At 40.8% G+C, this 24,906-nt stretch overlaps 1 protein-coding gene across 6 annotated transcripts in view; it reads right to left on the bottom strand.

The window, feature by feature from the left end:
* dapk1 (death-associated protein kinase 1) overlaps positions 1 to 24,906 on the bottom strand; it is a 253,471-nt gene that overhangs the window by 100,989 nt on the left and 127,576 nt on the right. For all 6 annotated transcript variants that reach the window (XM_060838328.1, XM_060838343.1, XM_060838320.1 and 3 more), the window contains 5 exons: positions 21,736 to 21,888; positions 14,640 to 14,685; positions 13,659 to 13,748; positions 5,193 to 5,285; positions 4,253 to 4,372 (listed from right to left, as the gene is read on the bottom strand). In XM_060838328.1, coding sequence (XP_060694311.1) covers positions 4,253 to 4,372; positions 5,193 to 5,285; positions 13,659 to 13,748; positions 14,640 to 14,685; positions 21,736 to 21,888 — 502 coding nt within the window. The remainder of the gene's footprint in view (positions 1 to 4,252; positions 4,373 to 5,192; positions 5,286 to 13,658; positions 13,749 to 14,639; positions 14,686 to 21,735; positions 21,889 to 24,906) is intronic.

Genomic DNA, 24,906 nt, shown 5'->3' with positions numbered 1-24,906 from the left:
GTTTCAAGACATCCAGCACTTCCCTTCTCTGTAATCTGGACATTTTACAAGATGTCACCATCTATTTCCCGACAGTCTATATCTTCCATATCCTTTTCCACAGTAAATACTGATGCAAAATCTTTGCAACGTTCAGCATTTTCACTATTTTGCATCAAGAATCTGGACATGAAGTCATATATAACACAGACAAGAGCCTCCAACTTCATATGTGCATGGTCACCAGGACTCTCTTTTTTGTCACCATAACATTACTTAACTTTGCACAGATTATTTGTCGTTAAAACACTTGTCTATGCCTTAATTTCTTCTTATGGAGTCCATTATTCCAACTCATTGGCTAATTTTCCTTATTCAATCCTCCAATTCAACGTAAATTCCCAAGTCTTACGTTCTAGCAAGTCATGTTCTCCAATCGCACCTGAGCTCGTTGACCAACATTAGTTCCTCATCAAACAATATCTTGATTTTAAAATTCTCATCCTTGTTTTCAACGGCTTTGCCTCTTCTCATCACCGTAATCTCCTACAATCATACAAGTCTCAGAGTACTTCCCTTTTTCTGGTTTCTTGTGCATTCCCAATTATAGCTGCTCTCCAATGGTGACTCTGCCTTCAGTTGTCCAAGTTCCAAGCTCTGGAATATCCTCCTACACTCCTTTACTTGGTTTTCCACCAGAACACACTTAAGCTCATTATTTTGACTAAGCATTTGGCCATCTGAACTCATACCTCCTTGCCTGGTTTGGTGTCATACTTTGTTTTATAATGTTCCTATGAAAGGACTCATGTCACAACATTACAATACAAATGCTTGATTAATATTAATATGTTGTTGAAGGATCACTGGCCCTGAACTGGAGAAAGTATAAGCACAGAACAAGTAAGAAAAGTCATCCAATCAGAAATAGTTGTTCAACAGGAATTGTTTGGCCTGGAATTCTCAACTTTACATTTGACTTATTCACCAATCACCCTGGCTATGGTTTGACTTTAAGAAATCATTTACGATTACTCAAGGGTAATAGTAATCGCTCAAACAAGAAGCGCTAATAAACATAATAAAGATACTGTCTTACAATGTTAGACCGCAGGAACTTGGGAAAGAAACTAGTGAACAAAAAGGTCACATCTCTGGATCACTCCCAATACCATGAGTTAATAAGTTCAGAAATTGGGATATAGAACAGAACGAGACGGAAGGTCCACAGGCATTTAAGTTGTACCTGAACAGAGCTGGGACAACTGTCCTTAAGAACGTAACAACTAGGGGTAGGAGTAGGCCATCTGGCCCTTTGAACCTGCTCTGCTATTCAGTAAGTTCATGGCTGATCTTTTTGTGGCTTCAGCTCTACTTACCCACCCTCTCACTGTAACCCTTAATTCCTTTACTGCTCAAAAAATTATTTTAGCTTTAAAAACCTTCAATGAGGAAGCCTCAACCACTTCACTGGACATGGATTTCCACAGATTCACAACCTCTCGGTAAAGTTCCTTCTCAATTCAGTCGTAAATCTGCTCCCCCTAATGTTGACGTTATGCCCTCTTGTCCTTGTTTCACCCACAAGTAAAAACATTCTCTCTACATCTATCTTATCTATTCCTTCATAATTTTTTAATGTTTTTATAATATCCCCCATCATTCTTCTAAATGCCAATGAATATAATCCCAGTTAACTCAGTCTCTCTTCATAAGCCAACCCCTCAATCCAGAATCAACCTAGTGAACCTCCTCTGCACCCCTTCTACTGCCACTATATCCTTTCTCAAGTAAGACAACCAAAACTGCACGCTGTACTCCAGGTGTAGCTTCACCAGTCCCCTATGCAGCTGCAACATAACCTCCCTGCTTTTAAATGCAGTCCCTTACAAGGGATTTTGCTTGTACTACTAGAGATGGTTTAAACTTGGTAGTCATGTTGGAACAAGGAAGGAATATGAGAGAGCAAAAAAAAACTCAGTCTGAGGAGAACTCAGATCAAGAAGGAATGATGAATAATCTAAATTATATTTATTGTAGCGGTTGCTCTGCTATAACATGCATTTCGTTAACGCGAATTCGCTGTAATGCAATTGGCAAATTGGGGACATCATCTCTAAAGCACAAACTTTTAAAATGTTAATTGTTTGTGATGCGATTACATAGCCACCACATTAATTGCTGTTTCTAAAGCCTGATTTTTCTAAAATGTGGGGTTGGACAAGAATTCAACCATCGTGTTGAAGAACTACTTGTATACTGATGTGAATTCATCATATTCTGGTAAAAAATGTGTGGGGTGAACCGCAACAGACAGCCACATGAGAACAGATTGTTGTAATGGAAATCTGGAAAGACAGTGAAGGAAGGAATGAACAGAGAAAAGATAGCAATACTAAGAAAAACACACAAGTACTGAGGAGAGAGGGGTATCCTTGGGGATGGAGAGATGTCAAGGGCAGAATCTGATCAGAGCCAATAGACAAAAAAGATGCCGTTGCTGGGTACCTGGGTCTATTCTATATACCATCAACAAATAGAAGAAACACAAATGAACAAACTTGCAAAGTAACTGCAGAGAGGTCCAAGAATTAGAATACTCATAATCCAGAACTTTAGTTATGTTAAAGTAGAGTAGGGGTTTATGAAGTATGCTCAGGAAAATGTTCTACATCAGGAGGTCTCCACCTGGAGAGATGGGAGCTTTGCTAGATTTGGTTCTCAGGAATGAGGTGGTCAAGTGGACCAAATATTGGTAGATATATTTTTAAGAGACAGTTAGCACAATACAAGAAATAGGGTGGCGATACAGGAAACAGCACAAAACAGTCTAGAGTAAATATAGATTGGATAGGCTAAAAATGTGTTTGCTGGAAAAGCGCAGTAGGTCAGGCAGCATCCAAGGATTGGGTAGGGCCAACTTCAAGATGACAAGAACAGATCTGGTCCAGCAAACTAACTTAGATCTCCCTGGACAGCAAATGAATTGGAATGAATAATTAAACAGAAAAAGGGGGCACATGACAGTTGTCAGGTGGATAATACAATTCAGAACCAACTCAAATACAGAAGTGTGAAACAAATAAAAACAGCAGGGAACAAGTATGACTGACAGCTGACATGAAAAGGGCAAAAATTCTCTATATCCGTATAAATAATAAAAGGGTGATAAGATGAGGAATGGGACTAAGAGAGACCTAAATGTGGATTGACCTGTGGAGGCACAAGGCACAACCTAGGTAATAAATGAGCAATGCTCAACTGTCTTTAACCATGATTTACTAAGAAACTGTGAAAGAGAAGGGATTAAAGACATTGGACCAGCTAAAATTTGACAAGGGGGCATTACAGAGACCAGCTGTAGTTAAACAAATCACCAGAAATGGATAAGATGCAACTGGGAATATTGAGGGAAGCAAAAGTGGAAACTGAAAAGGCAAGGATCATCTTCTAACTCACTTTAAATACAGGGATGGTACCAGAGACCTGGAGAACTGTAAACATTATACTGGGTCCTTGATTATGAACACTTGTACTTTTGAATGCGATCCCCATAGGGTGTATTAATGCTAATTTTAAAGATCAGACATGGAAAAGTTTCCTCATAATTACGAACAGCTGTTTCATATTGCCCTGCATTGTGTTCTGACATGCATACACATTAACTGGCAAATGGACTCAAGTTAGAATCACAGTTTTGTTTTAATGAAACAATAATGCTCTTGCATTCTTACAAGCAATTATTGCCCTCAGAAATCCAAATGCTTCCTTGTGATGAAATTTGTGGGGAGGAGTAAAATAGACTAATTTTAATAATAATTATGTTAAATTGAATTGAATATAAAAATGTTATGGGGATTATTTGTTTAAAAGGAGGACTACCTGCTTACTGGCTTAACACTAAAAATTTAACAGTGAACAGTTTCCGCGGTCATTCATGTAAAATTTTCCTTGTGCTTTATGTTAATTTATCAAACAAGCTATAGCATTTTGCATAATTTGATTACTTGATAACATGAAACGACCTACAATAACCACTACAGGAATCATAAATATTTGCAATGATAGTACAAAAGATGAAATAATTTATGTAGCATCTACTGTAACATGCTGAATTTAGCCAATTAGATTACCATCTTAGATATTCTTCCTGTTATTAAAATCAGCGGATTACTTGACAATGATCATAGTCGGTACCTGTTATTCTGAGATGTAGGAAGAAAATCATTCTCAAGCCATTAAGAAAACAAACCAAACAATGTACAAAAATTACCTTGTTGGGCTGGTTAATATCATAATTGGCAAGAGATCCAAGAAGGTGCTGTAGTCCGGGAACATTATCATCATTGATGGCATGAATAATTGCTTTCATCACAAAAGAATCTTCTTCATCCTTATAAGAAAAATAAAACTAGTCACTCTTGGAAAGCAACCAACCATTTGCTGGTCAAAGACTACAGAACATATGGATGGAAGGAGGAAAGACTATTTCTGCTATTTTCAAAAACAGCATAATTTACACCTTGATAACATCCTCTTCCAATTATTCTAATTACTCAGGAAATCCAGCTTTTATTTTTTAAATCAGTGAATTTAAATAATGATGACAGATTCTTTCCAATTTTAGCTCTTTGGAGTTATGCAAAATTCAACAGCTCCATAGATTGATCAGCCAGCAATTATAGTGAGCAGTATACCTTACAGAAAAAGAAGATCTTCCATTCAATCCTGCTCTGTGTTGGCATCAGCCAGAGCAATAGTTGGCCAAATCAACTTGTCTAAGAACATCAACGTGTATCTAATGCAAAATCCCAAGGTAATTATTGAAAGCATCACTAGACAACATAACCAATGCTATCAAAGAAGAGGATTTTAGGAAGTGCTATAGCAGACAGGCTTCTTTCACTCTTCTAACTGCAGATTATCCTCAGCAAAGTGCACATACACAATGTCATCACTGAAAACAGCCTGCTGAATGGAATCAATACCACAGAAAAAACAAAGGGTAACTATGTCCCAAATATTCCTTGACAAGGTAACAAGCAGGATAGATAAAGGGGAAGTAGTGGATGCTACACAATTAGATTTCCTGAAGGGATGTTTGTAGCCAGCATGTATTTATATGAACAACACACTTAATGCCTCCAATTTCTTATTCTTAAGAAAGAAAACAGATCTTCAGCTGCCAAATGGAATGTTGTTCAGATACTTACCAAAGTGTCTTCACTCCTAGCAATGCTTATATTGCTTCGAGAAAGAAATGATCTTGATAGCCGTTGGCACAATGATATTAACCGCACAGATTGCTAAAGAAAATATATTTTAACAAAATAAGTTACATTTAAACATAAACATCCAATTCTCAAAACACTTAATGGCTTGCAATCACCTAGAAATGACACAGAATCAATAATAAATTAGACTGAATGTTTCAGGCAGTATTACATTCATTTGTCAGTTTTTAATTTCTATCAGCAAACTTAAGTCAATCCAAACTATAAAGAGCATGAAAGCTGTATAATTTCATTATTCAAGGTTACCTGTATCTCTTAAAATGACAAATATTTTCCTATATGTATAAACACTAACATTCCGGGATAGGAGAACATTTTTTGTTGTGGGTAGAAGTAACTGATTAAATGAAAGGTACTTTGGTTTTATTATCTGATGTTTACGCTACTCCGCGATGATGTTCTCTCAATTAGATTTCCAACACTAATAATTGATACAATTGTTGCATCTCCAACAACACTCAGCTTGATACCATCCAGGACAAAGCAGCTGCTTCATTAATGCCATATTTTTCCCATCGACAAGATGCACGACAATAACTCATTAAAACTGTTGGCAGTACCTTTCACACCTGTGACATCTTCCCCCAAGAAAGCAAATGGCAAGTGGTACATGGAAACACATTACACTACACATTCCCCTCCAAGCCATCGTAACATGAAATTATATCACCGTCCCTTCACTGTCACGGGGCCAATATCCTGAAACTCCCTTCTGACCACTACTGTGGGTTCCCTGACACACTAAGGACAGTAGTAGTTCCAGAGGCAGCTCAACACAAGTGCATTTAGGGGTGGCATAAAATGCTGGCCTAGTCTTATACACACATTCCATGAACAAATACCACGAATTAATGACATCATCCCATGTCGGAGACTTTCATTTTTGATTTGCTCAGATTGACCCAAAGGAAGAAAACCCTGTATGTGCAGTTGCAGCTTTGACACTAACAACTCATACTAATACCCAAGTAAGTACAGCCCCGGTGTGTGTTTATGCATAACATTAATAAATACAATCAGAAACTCAATGATCATTTGGTAGGTTGCAATAAAGCCATCTGGGATTTCTTCCAAGGTAATATTTCAACAACATTAGATAACTGATCATTATTCTTAATTGAGTAAGTGCTTAAAGATCTTTATTCTCCAAAAATAAAATGGTTTCCTCAATGAAGGGCTATGAGACATGGGAGCAGAATTAGACTATTCAGTTATCAAGTCTGCTCTACCATTTGATCATGACTGATACGTTTCTCAAACCCATTCTCCTGCCTTCGCCCCATAACCTTAGATCTTCTTTACTAATCAAAAACTTATCTATCTCTGTCTTAAAGATACTCAATGACTTGGCCCGAGTTCCAGAGTCACCATCCTCTGGCTGAAACAATTCGTCCTCCTCTCAGTTCTAAAGGGTCATCCTTTCACTTTGAGGCTGTGCCCTCAGATCCTAGTCTCCTTGATTAGTGGAAACACCTTCCTTACATCTACTATCTAGGCCTTTTAGTAATCTGCAAGTTTCAATGAGACTCTCCCTCGCCCTTCTAAACTCCATCGAGTACAAACCCAGAGTCCTCAACTGCTTCATCCCCAGGATCATTCTTGTAAACCTCCTCTGGACACCCTCCAAGGCCAGCACATCCCCCTTTAGATATGGGGTCCAAAACTGCTCTCAATGTTCCAAATGCAGTCTGACCAGAGCCTTATACAGCCCCGGTATTACATTCCTATACTTGTATTCTAGCCCTTTCAGATTGATGCCATCACTGAATTTTTCTATGAAACAGTCAAAAGAATTTGTATGTCAACCTTAAGAGAATCGTGAACAAGGAGTCCTAAATCTCTTTGTGCTTCAGATTTCCAAAGCCTCTCCCCTTTTAAAAAATGGTCTACACCTCTATTATTCCTGCCAAAGTGCATAATCTCACACTTTCCCACATTGCATTCCATCTGCCACTTCTTTGCCCATTCTCCTAGCCTGCCCCAAATCCTTCTGCAGCCTTCCCGCTTCCTCAACACCTGTCCCTCAACTTATCTTTGTGTCATCTGCAAACTTAGCAACAATGTTCTCAATTCCATCATCTAGATTGTTAATGCAAAAAGTGAAAATTTGTTGTTGCAACATGGATGCCTGCAGAACTCCACTGGTCGCCAGCTGCTATCCTGAAAAAGACACTCTGTCCTGTACTAGTCATCCAATCCTCTATTCATGCGAGTTCATTGCCCCTAACACCATGGACTTTTATCTTATTTAGCAAGCTCCTATGCAGCACGGTGGCTCAGTGGTTAGCACTGCTGCCTCACAGCGCCAGGGACCCAGGTTCAATTCCAGCCTTGACGACTGTCTGTGCAGAGTTTGCACATTCTCCCTGTATCTGCGTGGGTTTCCTCCCACAGTCCAAAGACGTGCAGGTTAGGTGAACTGGCCGTGCAAAATTACCCATAGGGTTAGGTGCATTAGTCAGGGGTAAATATGGCGAATGGGTCTGGGCGGGTTACTCTTCGGAGGGTCGGTGTGGACTAGTTGGGTCGAAAGGCCTGTTTCCACACTGTAGGGAATCTAATCTAAATAAAACTTATCAAAAGCTTTCTGGAATTCTAAATCCACTCGCTCTCTTACTAACTTCCTCATTGCCTCCTCAAAAAGCCGTGCAGACTAACCCCTATTTTACCACACATTTCCAAGTATTCCCCAATTTCATCCTTAACAACGAGCCCCAAAATCTTAACAAGGACTGAGGTCAGGCTAAGCTTATAAATTTCCTGTCTTCAGCCTCTCTCCTTTCTTAAACAGGGGCACTACATTAGCCATTTCCAGTCTTGTGCGACCTTCTCTGACTCTAGTGATTCCTGAAAGATCACCACCAATGATTCTACAGTCTGCTTTAGCTATTCCCTTCAGAACCCTGGGCTGTAGTCCATTTTGTCTGGGTGATTTAAACCTTTCAGTTTCCCTAGAACCTTCTCCTCAGTGATGGCTATAATACTCACCACCACCACTTATGAAACATTATATCAATTTTCTAGCTGTGGTAGTTCACTATTAAAGTAGATAATTGTGCCTCAAGAGTAGTTTGATGTATTTCTACACTTTAAAACTGAATCCTATTTGTTGACGAGGATTGTACTTTTCCTCAGGTAAACTCCATCATAGTTCCTGGTCTTACTACATTACTTGTCTCTCCAATTGTTCTTTAACTTCTTGCTAAAGAGATTGGATTTGAATATCCCATTTTCTTCGGCAGTTCTTAATTTGAAACTATGAACGCTTGACTTCGAAATTAACTTGGATCATAGAAGGTTGGTCCACTCCAAATTCCTAAGCCCCATGTTACGTGAAATATTTCTATCAAAAGTATTCTTGCCTTCTTTTGAAGATAGTTATGCCACCTCAAAAGGGAACACACAATAACTTTCACACTTCAAAACTATGAATGAAGTAAAATATCGCAGATGCTGGAAATCTGAAATAAAGAGAGAAACTGCTGGAGAAACTCAGCAGGTTTGGCAGAATCTGTGGAAAGAGAGATAAAGTTAACGTTTCAAGTCCAATATGACCTTTCTTTGGAACTGAAAGGGGATTCTAATGGCAGCAAAGAAGAGAGTTGGATGAAGAGTAGGTGTTAAATTTTTAAAATGCATCAGTTCTACGTTGATTAGTGATGGTAAACAAAGTTGTTGAATTTCGCATCAAGTCCTGAAGATAGCGAAGTGTTTAATTGGAAAGTGCACTTCCTCCAAATTGTTGAGAGTTTGCTTGAGCACTTGGCCCAAGACAGAAATGTTAGCATGAAAGCAAGATGATGTATTGAAATGGCAGACAGTGTGGAAGTGTTCTAGAATATGGTAATCTGTGTTGTGGGTCTGCTCTTGAATACAGCTAATATAGGAGACCAGACTGAGAGACATGCAAATGAAAGACTGTCATGAAAAGAACGATCCCTGTGGAATGTTGTTAGTGTAGTGGAGGAGAAGATGTGTTTGCTTGCAGCATCCTGCTGGAGACAGGGGATTCAGCAAAAGATCATTCTTTGATTGTGGAGGCTGATAGGATGATAACTGAGGACATGGAGAACCCTATCACTGTTCTGGGAGGGATGGGAAGGACCAAGGGCAGATGTGCAGCAAATGGCTAAGATATGGCTGACGGCCCTATTACCCACTAAGCGATGGGATCCTCGGTTGAGGAAAAGAAAGAACAGGCTAAAAGCACCCGTGTATAAGGTGGCTCAGTTTGAACAAATGTGACAGTGACTGGAAAACCGAGAGAATAGAATGGAGTCTTCAAAGTTTGTGAGAAGATTTGTAGCTCGGGTATTCATTGTTGTGATTCTGTTCGCCGAGCTGGGAGTTTTTGTTGCAAATGTTTCATCCCCTTTCTAGGTGACATCTTCAGTGCTTGGGAGCCTCCTGTGAAGCGCTTCTGTAATGATTCCTCCGACATTTATACTGGTTTGAATCTGCCGCTTCCGGTTGTCAGTTGCTGTCCGCTGCAGTGGCCGGTATATAGGGTCTAGGTCGATGTGTCTGTTGATAGAATTTGTGGATGAGTGCCATGCCTCTAGGAATTCCCTGGCTGTTCTCTGTTTGGCCTGCCCTATAATAGTGGTGTTGTCCCAATCGAATTCATGTTGTTTGTCATCTGAGTGTATGGCTACTAGGGATAGCTGGTTGTGTCGTTTCGTGACTAGTTGGTGTTCATGGATGCCGGTTGTTAGCTGTCTTCCTGTTTGTCCTATGTAGTGTTGTGTGCAGTCCTTGCATGGGATTTTGTACACTACGTTGGTTTTGCTCATGCTGGGTATCAGGTCCTTTGTCCTGGTGAGTTGTCGTCTGAGAGTGGCTGTTGGTTTGTGTGCTGTTATGAGTCCTAGTGGTCGCAGCAGTTTGGCTGTCAGTTCAGAAATGTTTCTGATGTATGGGAGTGTGGCCAGTCCTTTGGGTTGTGGCATGTCCTCATTTCGTTGTCTTTCCCTTAGGCATCTGTTGATGAAATTGCGCGGGTATCCGTTTTTGGTGAATACCTTGTATAGGTGTTCTTCTTCCTGTTTTTGTAGTTCTGGTGTGCTGCAGTGTGTTGTGGCCCTTTTGAATAATGTCCTGATGCAACTTCGTTCGTGTGTGTTGGGGTGGTTGCTTTCATAGTTCAGGACTTGGTCTGTGTGTGTGGCTTTTCTGTATACCTTCATGGTGAATTCTCCGTTCGGTGTTCTTTGTACCATCACGTCTAGGAATGGGAGCTGGTTGTCCTTTTCTTCCTCTCTCGTGAATCGGATTCCTGTGAGTGTGGCATTGATGATCCGGTGTGTGTTCTCTATTTCTGTTTTTATAATGATTACAAAGGTGTCATCCACATATCTGACCCAGAGTTTCGGTTGTAATTGCGTTAAAACTGTTTTTTCTATCGAATCGAATCCTTCCACCATGTGTCAGATACAGACCACCAGTCAACAATCCACAAGCCAGGGACACAGCCAGACCGAACGGACTCAGGATGATCCAGGTAATGATTACAGACGCTCACAACAGACTCCGCAAATACAGACAAGAAACTGCGAGCCAAAAATCATTAATTTCAAAAACCACCAATCAGGAATGGACCCGGACCATAGAACAGGCCGTCACCATAGTACAGAACAGGACCACACACCGCAAAAAAACGGCACCAAAAGAAAAATGGCCAAACTAACACACAACGAAAAGGACACCACAATACACACCTGGGTTAAAAACCTCTCCCACAGACAGCTCACAGACACGGAAAGAACAATACTGGCCGAGGGACCTAACTACAACCACAGGGATGCCAAGACAACAGACTTCCTAGCAGCACTAGAATGCACACTCAGGAACAATGGATTGACAGAAGAGACACAACAAACAGTGAGACAAAGTATCGTACCTATGATAACAAGAAAAAGACAAACACACAACCTCAACACCAAGGAGAAAGAAGCACTAAAATCACTAAGAAACGATAAGACCATAATCATACTACCAGCAGACAAAGGCAGTATGACGGTGATACTGGACAAATCAGATTACATTCAAAAAGCAGAACAACTACTTGCAGACACCAACACCTACCAAAAGAGGGAGTCTGACCCCACCCCACATCTCACCAATAGGATAAACAACACACTGAGGAATCTACAAAAAAACGGACAGATAACCAGGACTGACCTACAAAGAATGAAACCGGAAAGCAACACCACCCCCAGATTCTATGGACTACCTAAAGTACACAAACCAGACATCCCACTCAGACCCATAGTATCACTACCAGGAACACCATCACACAAACTGGCTAAAGAGCTACAACAGAAACTGAAACACCTGATCAGTGGATCCAGACACTCTATACAGTCAACACAGGAATTCTTGGACATCATCAGAAATATACATATAGACAAGGAAGAAACCATGGTCTCATTCGATGTAACGGCACTGTTCACTTCTATTGACAAAATCCTAGCCTGAGAAACAATATCCAAACCTGCTGGACATACAGAACAGACAACAGGACGCTGAACCTATTAACAAAGACGGCATACTTAAACTACTGGACCTGTGCCTCACAACACATTAACATTCAACAACCAGATATATGAACAAATCAACGGAACACCTATGGGCTCACCGATCTCCGGACTCATAGCAGAAGCAGTAATGCAAAAGGTTAGAAAAAACAGTTTTAACGCAATTACAACCGAAATTCTGGGTCAGATACGTGGACGACACCTTTGTAATCATTAAAAATAGAGAAATAGAGAACACACACTGGATCATCAACACCACACTCACAGGAATCCGATTCACGAGAGAGGAAGAAAAGGACAACCAGCTCCCATTCCTAGACGTGATGGTACAAAGAACACCGAACGGAGAATTCACCACGAAGGTATACAGAAAAGCCACACACACAGACCAAGTCCTGAACTATGAAAGCAACCACCCCAACACACACGAACGAAGTTGCATCAGGACATTATTCAAAAGGGCCACAACACACTGCAGCACACCAGAACTACAAAAACAGGAAGAAGAACACCTATACAAGGTATTCACCAAAAACGGATACCCGCGCAATTTCATCAACAGATGCCTAAGGGAAAGACAACGAAATGAGGACATGCCACAACCCAAAGGACTGGCCACACTCCCATACATCAGAAGCATTTCTGAACTGACAGCCAGACTGCTGCGACCACTAGGACTAATAACAGCACACAAACCAACAGCCACTCTCAGACAACAACTCACCAGGATGAAGGACCCGATACCCAGCATGAGCAAAACCAACGTAGTGTACAAAATCCCATGCAAGGACTGCACAAAACACTACATAGGACAAACAGGAAGACAGCTACAACCTGCATCCATGAACACCAACTAGTCACGAAACGACACAACCAGCTATCCCTAGTAGCCATACACTCAGATGACAAACAACATGAATTCAATTGGGACAACACCACTATTATAGGGCAGGCCAAACAGAGAACAGCCAGGGAATTCCTAGAGGCATGGCACTCATCCACAAATTCTATCAACAGACACATCGACCTAGACCCTATATACCGGCCACTGCAGCGGACAGCAACTGACAACCGGAAGCGGCAGATTCAAACCAGTATAAATGCCGGAGGAATCAGCACAGAAGCGCTTCACAGGAGGCTCCCAAGCACTGAAGATGCCATCTAGAAAGGGGACGAAACGTTTGCAACAAAAACTCCTAGCTCGGCTAACAGAACCACAACAGAATGGAGTCTTTTCACGAAGAGCATGAAAAAGTGCAGTCAAGGTCATGGTGGGTTACACTAGGTTTGTAATGAATATTGGCAGACAGCGTGTCCTCAGAAATGGAAATAGAAAGGTCAAGGAAAGGAATCAAAGTGTCAGAGATGGGCCAGGTGAAGGTGAACAAGAGGAGTTGTGTTTGAGGGTCTGCATAGGACTGAATCAAGAAATGTTCCACAAGAACCAATTATGACAGTGACTCACAAAGTTCTTACAGACACACCCTTCATTTGTAGCAAGGAAAATTCTTTTAAGAAGTGAGAAGATGGATAGGAAAGGCTCAGCTGGATTCAAGTCCTCATTCAAAAAATGATGCAAAAAATGTTCAATATTGTTTGTTTCCTGACAGCATAAATATCAATTTCTGAAACATTTCCTCCTGTCCCACAAAGACATATTTTAAATATTTTCCCTCATTCAACTTTTTATTCTTCCCCCTTCTGACTCCAAAACGATGGACATAATGACCTGATCTAAATTCCTTTATCAATTAATTTTGAATTCTGATACCTGCAAACCTTGAACTGATTACAGAAATGGCCAAACGTTGTCAAGTAAATATTGAATGCCAGTCACAATTCCACATACCTTCCATTTCCTTCGGGCTGCAAATTTTTTAAACTTTTCCATATTTACAGCTGATGCTTTTCTGCTGAGAGCCTGCTGACTGTCTTTTGGCTGAAATGTTACAAAAATAAAGTTACTAAAGGCATCAAACCTTCCATTAATTGAATATAAACACAAATTATGCAATGTAATTCTTGCACTATACTGACTGGGTAGAGATTGAAATAATCTTTTCATAGTCAAAATAGAAAAACTGGGGCATGGTGGACAGTGGTACAATCACCAACACAATCCAGGCAAGTTCCCTGCCTTTAATCTCGTAAAACTGGGCTATGGATATGCATCTCCTGATGGGAGTGATACAGCATGGAAATAGGCCATAATGCAAAACTAAAGTAGTCCCACCTGCCTGCACTTGGCTCATATCCCTCCAAACATTTCTTATTCACGTACTTATCCAAATATAAGTATCTTTTATACGTTGTAATTGTACCCACATCACTCACTTCCTCTGGAAGTTCATTCCACACATGAATCACTGCGTAAAAGTAAAATACCCTCCGATGCCTTTTTAAATCTTTCTCCTTTCACCTTAAAAATATGTCCCATAGTCTTGAAATGTCCGACCCTAAGGAAAAGACACCTGCCATTCAACTTACCTATACCCCTCATGATTTTATAAATCTCAATAAGGTCACCTCTCAGTCTTCTACATTCCAGTGAAAAAGTCCCAGCTTATCCAGCCTCTCCTTATAACTCAGCCCCTCCATTCCTGGCAACATCCTGGTAAATCTCTTCTGAACCTTGCCAGCTTAGTAATATTCTTCCTATAACAGGGTGACCAAACTGGACTAGTACTCCAGAAGAATTATGCTGAGGTTGTACAAGGCCTCTTCTGGAGTATGCAAATACATTTCTTTAAACAAGAAAAGAGCCTTAAAAGGTCTGCACATTTCTTCAATTATAATTGTATAATGAAGTTATAAAGATAGAAAAGCATACCTTGATCCATGGGTGCTGCAAACTATCTTGAATAGTCATTCTTTTCCTATTAAAGACATATTACAGAAGCAAAACATATTAAAAACAGTGCAGTAATCAAAAACAAAAAAACCTTATTACAAATAATAACATCTGCATCTACAGCTTTCCAGGCTGACTTAATGCTCCTTTCATTTGATTTACTGATGTCACTTCAAATGCAGCAATTATCATTCCTCAATGCATAAAAATGGTCTGAAAATAGGACAAAGGACAACGGACAACACGATATAATTTTGCTCACCATATTTAACAACTGAAACCATTTACTTTTTTCTTTATGAAGAGAATGGAGAGGTTGAAAATACCAATTTCTGTTTCTGTTTCTATAACTTGGCACGAATACAACATATCACTTCTAAAGATTCACATCATACAATCTCAAGATGTGAATTCAAATAGGTAGTCAGTTCAGCTGAAGTTTCTTCAGCTGTAGCTTGTGAACATCAACAAAGTTGTGTCCAATGGCTTCAACAAAAGGTTTTAAGTGTAGCAAACTAAAATGTATGAAAGTTACGTATGTAAAGCGACTTAATAAGGACCCATGGTTTTGGGTAGTATATTTGCATGAATAGAAGATTAGCTAACTAGTCTAATCTAACTAGTGAATTGGGATAAAGGGAACATTTTTAGGATGGCAACTTGCAATTGGTGGAGTGCCACAGAGTTCAGGGCTGGAGCGGATAAGAGAAAAATAGGTGGGAAGACCAGGAGTGAGGATGACACAAACAGTCAATAGAGGGCTATGGATAAATTAAGTGAGTGGGAGAAGGCTGAGAGATTCAGGGAGAATAGAAGAGCTAAATATTACTTCAAGGGCAAAGGCTGAAGAAAGCTGCCACACTGAGGGATTTGGGAATCCTTGTGCATGAATTACATAATGCTAGTATCTAATTTCAGCAGGTAATACAGAAGGCAAATGGAAGTTGGCTGTTATTTCAAAAGGAATGGAGAATAGAGTAATCTTGGTAAAACCGTACAATTCACTGGCAAGACCATAGCTATTAGCAAGTTTTGAGAAGATTTGTAGCGCAGGTCGAGGTTCTGGATGTAGGCTTGCTCGCTGAGCTGGGAGGTTAATTTGCAATGTTTCATCACCCTACTAGGTAACATCTTGAGTGGGCCTCAAGTGAAGCAGTGTACAAGATTCCTGCTTTCTATTTATATATGTTTGGGTTGATGTATTAGTCCCCATCTACCACCCCCTGAGAAAAAGAACAGGAAATGACATCACCATAGGAAATGATATCACCAACCCAAATAAACCCAAGCACACGAATAGAAAGCAGGAATCTTGTACACTACTTTGCCTGAGGCCCACTGAAGATGTTATCTAGTTGGGTGATGAAACGTCTGGAAATGAACCTCCCAGGTCAGCGAGCAAACATACATCCAGACCATAGTTTTATCTAAGGAAAGATGTATTGGCATTAGAAATAGTACAGAGAAGGTTCATTACATTAATACCAGGTATGGACGGACTATCTTAGGAGAAGAGGTCGAGATTCATTGGAGTTTTGAAGAATGAGAGGAGACCTTATGTAACTACAAGATTCTTGGAGGGCTTGACAGGCTAGATGGGGACAGTTTGATTCCCCTTGTGAGTGTGTCTAGGACTAGACGGCATAATCACATTGTAAATATCTGTACTTTTAAGATAAAAATGAGGAAGATCTTTATTTTCTCTCTGGACTGTGAAGTATTTTCAGGGCTGAGATATACATTTTTTTATTAATCAGGGATTCAAGGGTTATAGGGATAAGGCGGAGTTGAAGATCATCAGATCAATGATCACTTCTGCACCTACATCCAAATGTCTTATGCTTCATTAACATTTGGTAGGTTAGAAGTCATGAACACATTTCAAACAAGTATGCTGTTTTGGAAAATGGATTCTCAGGTGAATGTAGCACGAACAGCCAAGTTTCTGATACTGAGACTGGCTCTAATGCAATGAGGGGTGCGTTGGGTTCCAAGAGAGCAATTGTGTTAGGGGACTCTCTAGTCTGAGGTACAGAGAGACGTTTCTGTGGTCAACAGCGAAAAATCAGAATGGTGGGATGCTTCCCTGGTGCCAGGATCAAGGATGTCTCTGAGAGAGTGCAGAATGTTCTCAAGGGGGAGAGAGGCCAGCAAGAGGTCATTGTCCACATTGGGACCAACGACATAGGAAGGGAAAAGGTCAAATTCTGAAGGGGGATTACAGAGAGTTAGGCAGGAATTTAAAAAGGAGGTCATCGAGAGTTGTAATATCTGGATTACTCTCAGTGCTACTTGACCTAATCTTGGGAAATAAGGCAGGGCAGGTGACTGAAGTGTCAGTGGGGGAGCACTTTGGAGCCAGTGACCATAATTCTATTAGATTTAAAATAGTGATGGAAAAGGACAGACCAGATCTAAAAGTTGAAGCTCTAAATTGGAGAAAGGCCAATTTTGACGGTATTAGGCAAGAACTTTCAAAAGCTGATTGGGGGCAGATGTTTGCAGGTAAAGGTATGGCTGGAAAGTGGGAAGCCTTCAGAAATGAGACAACGAGAATCCAGAGAAAGTATATTCCTTTTAGGGTGAAAGGAAAGGCTGGTAGGTATGGGGAATGCTGGATGACTAAAGAAATTGAGAGTTTGGTTAAGAAAAAGAAGGAAGCATATGTCAGGTATAGATGGGATAGATCGAGTGAATCCTTAGAGTATAAAGGCAGCACGAGTATACTTAAGAGGGAAATCAGGACAGCAAAAAGGGGACATGAAGTAGCTTTGGATTCTTTTTAACTCTATTTGCCAAAGGGTTTTTACAAATACATTAAGGAGAAAAGGATAACTAGGGAGAAAAGGATAACTAGGGAGAAAAGAGAGCCCCTCAAAGATCAGCAAGGCAGCCTTCGTGTGGAACCGCAGAAAATGGGGGAGATACTAAAGGAGTATTTTGCATCAGTATTTACTGTAGAAAAGGATATGAAAGATATAGAAATAGTAGCGAAATGTCCATATAACAGAGAAGGAAGTTCTGGATGTCTTGAAATGCATAAAGGTGATAAATCCCCAGGACCTGATCAGGTCTACTCTAGAACTCTGTGGAAAGATAGAGAAGTGATTGTTGGGCCTCTTGCTGAGATATTTGTATCATCAACAGTCACAGGTGAGGAGCCAGAAGACTGGAGGTTGGCTTTCTTTAAGAATGGTAGTAAGAACGAGCCAGGGAACTATAGACCAGTGAGCCTGATCTCGGTGGTGGGCAAGTTGTTGGAGGGAGTCCTCAGGGACAGGATGTACATGTATTTGGAAAGGCAAGGACTGATTAGGGATTGTCAACATAGCTTTGTGCATGGGAAATCATGTCTCATAAACTTGATTGAGGTTTTTGAAGTAACAAAGAGGATTGACGAGGGCATAGTGGTAGATGTGATCTATATGGACTTCAGTAAAGCGTTCAACAATGTTCCTCATGGGAGACTGGTTAGCAAGGTGAGATCTCATGGAATACAGGGAGAACTAGCCATTCCAATACAGAACTGGCTCAAAGGTAGAAGACAGAGGGTAGCGGTGGAGGGTTGTTTTTCAGACTGGAGGCCTGTGACCAGTGGAGTGCCACAAGGATCAGTGTACGGTCCTCTACTTTTTGTCGTTTACATAAATGATTTGGATGCGGGCATAAGAGGTACAGTTAGTAAGTTTGCAGATGACACCAAAATTGGAGATGTAGTGGACAGCGAAGAAGGTTACCACAGATTACAACAGGATCTGGACCAGATGGGCCAATGGGCTGAGAAATGGCAGATGGAGTTTAATTCAGATAAATGAGAGGTGCTGCATTTTGGGAAAGCAAATCTTACCAGGACTTATACATTTAATGTTAAGGTCCTAGACAGTGTTGCTGAACAGAGACCTTGGAGTACGGTTCATAGCTCCTTGAAAGTGGAGTTGCAGGTAGATAGGACAGTGAAGGCGGCGTTTGGTATGATTTCCTTTATTGGTCAGTCTATTGAGTAGAGGAGTTGGGAGGTCATGTTGCGGCTATACAGGACATTGGTTAGGCCACTGTTTGAATATTGCATGCGATTCTGGTCTCCTTCCTATCGGAAAGATGTTGTGAAACTTGAAAGGGTTCAGAAAAGATTTACAAGGATGTTGCCAGGGTTGGAGGATGTGAGCTATAGGGAGAGGCTGAACAGGCTGGGGCTGTTTTCCCTGGAGCGTCGGAGGCTGAGGGGTGACTTATAGAGGTTTACAAAATTATGAGGGGCATGGATAGGGTAAATAGACAAAGTCTTTTCCCTGGGGTCGGCGAATCCAGAACTAGAGGGCATAGGTTTAGGGTGAGAGGTGAAAGATATAAAAGAGACCTAAGGAACAACTTTTTCAAGCAGAGGGTGGTGCGTGTATGGAATGAGCTGCCAGAGGATGTGATGGAGGCTGGTACAATTCCAACATTTAAAAGGCATTTGGATGGATAAATTAATGGGAAGGGTTTGGAGGAATATGGGCTGGGTGCTGGCAGGTGGGACTAGATTGGATTGGGATATCTGGATGGGTTGGACTGAAGGGTCTGTTTCCTTGCTGTACATCTCTAAGACTCTATAACTCCAAAAAGTGAATTACAGAATTTCCACTAAAATAATAGCCATAAAATATGGTACTTTATACATGGGGAAGAAACAGTCCTGTATATAATTATGCCATCAGGAAAGTTAGTACTAAGTGATCAATAAGATTTCATTTTGCTGAAGGATTTAATTCCTTGATGTCAGATTCAGAAAGGCAGAGTTTTTACAGCACAGAAACAATGGGCTTTGGCCCATTGTGACTGCACCACTCATCAAACATCCATCTCTTCCAATCCTATTTCCCAGGATGTGTCCCACAATCGTGTATGCTATGCCATTTCAAATACTCATCTAAATAGTTCTGAATTTTCTCAAGGGTTCCTGCTTTTCGCACCCTTTGAGACAGTGGGTTCTCCACAAACCCTGTGTGAAAGAAATGTTCTTCAAATCCCCTATAAAACTCCTACTACTTAACTCAAAAGTATGCCCTCTACTTATTGAATGGTTGACTAAGGAGAAAAGTTTCTCCTTATCTGTCCTACCTACGCTCCTCAGAACTCTGTTCACCTCAATCAGATTCCCCTCAGCCTTCTTTGCTCTAAGGAAAACAACCACAGCCTATTTAATCTCTCTCCACTGCTGAAACATTCCAAGTTAGATAACACCCTGTTGAACCTTTTTTGCACTCGCTCTAGTGCAATCACATCCTTGCTGTGCTGTGGTGATCAGAACTGCACAAGTACTCCAGCTGTGTTCTAACTAACGTGACATACATCTCCACCATTATGTTTTTGTTCTCATATTCAATGACTTGCCTAAGAAAGGCAAGTAATCAGATGCCTTCTTAATCTCCTTATCTACGTGCACTGTTGGCTTCAAGGGCATGCACGCCAAGGTAGTTCTGATCCTCTACATTTCTTCAGGCTCTATTATTCAAAATGTACTTCCTTGCCTCGTTAGTCCTCCTGAAATACATTACCTCTCACTTTTCAGGATTAAATTCAATTTGCCACCATTCAGTCCTCATACTGTAGTCTAAAGTTCCCCTCCTCACTTTCTAAGCACACCACCAATTTTCATGTCATTTGCAAACTTAATATCATAACTTTTGCATTCATGTCATGTCACACAACAAATAAGAAGGTACCTAGCACCGAATCTTGTGGTACGCCATTGAACACAGGCACCCTTTGACCATCACTCTCTGCTTCCTGCCACGAAGCCAATTTTGGATTGAACTTGCCAAAATGCCCTGAATCCTATGGGCTCTTACCATCTTAATGAGCATGCGATGCAAGACCTTATCAAAAGCCCAACTATCATGTATTCATTGATAAAATGACAGGTTCCCCCCAAAAAACTCAATGAGTTAATATTATCAATTTACTACATTTAAGTTTGAAATGTAACTCAATAAAAAAAATTTCTAAACAAAATTTATCAGTCTTGTTTCAAATCATTGCATTTGTGACATAAATGAGATTATTATAATATTTCGATTCGTTTAAAAAAGTCACCAATCCAGAGTTATTTTTCCTCTTCTCCCAAAGCTGGCAGGTACTCATGATTTAGGGAAATTGTATTATGTTAGAATTATATTAGAAACATATTAGAATTATAGACTAGACAACAGCAAGTTTTGAGAAGATTTGTTGCTCCGGTTGATGTTCTGGGTGTAGGCTTGCTCACTGAGCTGGAAGGTTCGTTTTCAGACGTTTTGTCACCATACTAGGCAACATTATCAGTGAGTCTCTGACTGAAGCACTGGTGGTATAGCCCGCTTGGGGGTTACACATGACCGACTCTCACTCGTATCTTTACATACGGATGAGGAAAGACACCACTTCAACTGGACAACACGTCCATCCTCAGACAAGCCAATCAGAGACACAAATGAGAATTCCTACAAGCATGGCATTCTAACTGGAACTCTATCAATAAGCACATTGACTCCTAATCCATTACCACCCCGTGAGAAAAAGAACAGGAAATGACATCACCATGCAAAATGAGGTCACCTCAGGAAATGGCATCGCCAACCCAAGGAAACCCAACCACATAAATAGAAGAAGGGCTGTACCACCAGTGCTTCATTCAGAGGTTTATTAACGACGTTACCTAGTATGGTGACAAAACATCTGAAAATGAACCTTCCAGCTCAGCGAGGAAGCCTATATCCAGACTGGACCAACAGAATTTAATTGTAGAAGCATTACAACTGATCTGATCATGCAACCCATGCTTAGATTCTGAAACTGAAATCAGAAGCAGAAACCTTGACTAATATTCCCTCTGAAACCAAGAGATGTTGATGCCAAATGTAGCATGGACCTTTGCCCAACTGAAATCAGGTATCTTCGAACCCAATTACGTTCCACCAGTATTGTACACTGTGTAATTAACTTAACCACAGGACCATCATACAACTTAACAATTAGCATCTTTAATACCCATAGTGTTTATTAGTTGAGAGTGTATCCACAATTTAAAGTACAATAAAGTGTATTAAAGGCATACTTAGGATCTTTCACAAGGAGCTTTCGGATAAAATCTTTTGCCAAGCCGCTGGTGTTCCTGAAAAACTCTTCATCGAATTCATAATTCACAGCTGAAACATTGGCCAATGTTTCTTGTTTAGTGTCACCCAAGAAAGGTGATGCACCACTCAAGCTAATTAAAAGATAATCATGAACATTTCAGAACATTGTACACAAAAAAAACACACCACTAAAAATAAGTTGCACATCCTTGTCATATAATGGCTACCACAAAGTATTGAATCCAACTACACAAGGCTTCAAATGAGAAATAATCTGCATTACTCTGTGTAAAGGTTCTGATTCTGATATTAACATTTTAACTCTTTGTATCCCCAACAAAAATCCAAATTATTACACAATAACAAATGATGGGCATTTTTAATTAAAGGTAAAGTTGTCATAGTCTTACCAGACCATAGTGCTGCTGTCTAATTCAACAGAGATGATTGATGGTGGTTTAACCTGTGGGTCACCACACTTCAGGCAAGAGGAGAGATTGAGGAGGAGAATCCTTCATGGTAACCTCAGTCGGTGCGAGAATTTAACCCACACTGTTGGCATTGCTCTGCATTGCAAATCAGCCATCCAGCCAATTGAGCGGACATAGTATTAAAAATATTTAGGCTATCTGAAGAAACTAACTGTGCTCTCCTTAATTATGAAACCAACTGTTAGCTTTTATACGAGTAATTCAATCTGGTCTGATTCTTGTACTCCCACATCTTGCTTAGTCATTCAAAAACATTGCAGCTGTTTTACATTTTGCTCCATATCTATACTGTTCCCATTACATTATGCTTCAAATCAAAATGCCAGATTTCTAAGTTCATTTGAATAAGCCAAAATTAGATAACTATGCAGTTATCAGTCATTTCTTTTAAGTTATACAAACACTCCAACAGTACAGAAAAAATTCTCAGAACAATGTAAACACTAGGACATTTGTTTGCCTTTTTATCTCTTGTTGATGATCACTTTCCTGAAGGCATTTATTTCTCATTCTTTAGAGGAATACAGAGAGCTCACAATTATGAGACATTTTGGTATCTTGCCCAAGAAACAATTCTTCATATGTTTTGGTCTAGACAGCAAGTGTTGGAAAAATGCCCAACCGTGGGAAGCACCAGATGGTCACTCTTGGGCAAACATAGAACGTGACAGCGCAGTAACGTTTGGTCCTCAATGTTGTACCAACCTGTGAAATTGAATCTGATGCCCATCTGACCTTCACCATTCCATTGTTATTCATATGTATGTCCAATGCCCATTTAAATGCCCTAAACGTCAGCAGGTCTACTACTGTTGCAAGTTCCAGCAATAACTACTGAACAAATAATCAGCAGTGACAAATTCGAAAATTCAAGGCACTTAAGCCAATAGTAATGTTCCTATACTCCCACTCATTCGTCATGATCAACACTAACCCAGGAAACAGACCTGTGATGGCTTTGCTCACGTCAGCCACTCAGTTGCTCTAATCAGCTCAGCATTCAAAAAAATATGTACATCACAATATATTTTTTATTGTTTGCATATTTGTCATATAAAGTCATATTAATCTTCTGCATATTATAAAGTGTTTTTACATGCAACATTTAGAGTCATAGAGTTGTACAGCACAGAAACAGACCCTTCAGTCTAACGCATCCATGCCAACCACATATCCTCAATTAATCTATAGTCTCATTTGCCAGCACTTGGCCCCTATCCTTCTAAATCCTCCCAATCCATACACTAATTCAGATGCCTATTAAAAGTTGTAATTGTACCAGAGGCCACCATTTCTTCTAGCAGCTCATTCCATACACGTACCACCCTCTGTGTGAAAAAGTTGCCCCTTCGGTCTCTTTTAAATCTTTCCCCTCTCATCCTAAACCTATACCCTCTTGTTCTGGACTCCCCCACACCAGGGAAAAGACCTTGTCTATTTAAACTATCCATGCCCCTCATGATTTTATGAACTTCCATAAGGTCACCCCTCAGTCTCTGATATTTCAGGGAAAACAGCCCCAACCTATTTTCCCTCTCCCTATAGCTCAAACCCTCCAAACCTGACAACATCCTTGTAAGTCTTTTCTGAACCCTCTCAAGTTTCATAACATCCTTCCTCCTGCAGGGAGATCAGAAGTGTACACAATATTCCATAAGTGGTTAACCAATGTCCTGGACAGCCACAACATGACCTCCTAACTCCTGTTCTTAATGATCTAACCAATAAAGGCAAGCACACCAAACACCTTCTTCACTAGAGGTAAAAACAAGGTAAAAAACACCAACTCGAGGACACCTCTTCCTACTGGCCCCTTCACCATGACCCCACCCCCCATCACCAAACCATCATCTCCCAGACCATACAGAACCTCATCACCTCAGGAGATCTCCCACCTACAGCTTCCAACCTCATAATCCGGAAACCCTGCACTGCCCGGTTCTACCTCCTTTCCAAGATCCACAAACCTGACCACCCTGGCCGACCCATTGTCACAGCATGCTCCTGCCCCACTGAACTCATCTCTACCTACCTCGACACTGTCCTATTCCCCCTAGTCCAGGAACTCCCCACATACGTTTGAGACACCACCCACGCCCTCCACCTCCTCCAAGACTTCCGTTTCCCCAGCCCCCAACGCCTCATCTTCACCATGGATATCCAATCCCTCTACACCTCTATCCGCCATGACCAGGGCCTCCAAGCCCTCCGTATTTTCCTTTCCTGATGTCCCCAACAGTACTCTTCCACCAACACTCTCATTCGTTTGGCCGAACTGGTCCTCACCCTTAACAATTTCTCCTTTGAATCCTCCCACTTCCTCCAGACCAAAGGGGTAGCCATGGACACACGTATGGTCCCCAGCTATGCCTGTCTCTTTGTTGGCTATGTAGAACAGCTAATCTTCCGTAATTACACCGGCACCACTCCCCACCTCTTCCTCCGCTACATTGATGACTGCATTGGTGCCACCTCATGCTCCCGCGAGGAGGTTGGGCAATTCATCAATTTCACCAACACATTCCACTCTGACCTTAAATTTACCTGGACCATCTCCGACACCTCCCTCCCCTTCCTGGACTTCTCCATCTCCATTAATGATGACCGACCTGACACTGACAATTTTTACAAACCCACCGACTCCCACAGCTACCTGGA

This window comes from Hemiscyllium ocellatum, chromosome 2 (genome assembly GCF_020745735.1).
Source record: "Hemiscyllium ocellatum isolate sHemOce1 chromosome 2, sHemOce1.pat.X.cur, whole genome shotgun sequence".
Lineage (NCBI taxonomy): Eukaryota > Metazoa > Chordata > Chondrichthyes > Orectolobiformes > Hemiscylliidae > Hemiscyllium > Hemiscyllium ocellatum.
The sequence above is the reverse complement of the archived record's forward strand: the minus strand, read 5'-3'. Positions and strand labels throughout refer to the sequence as shown.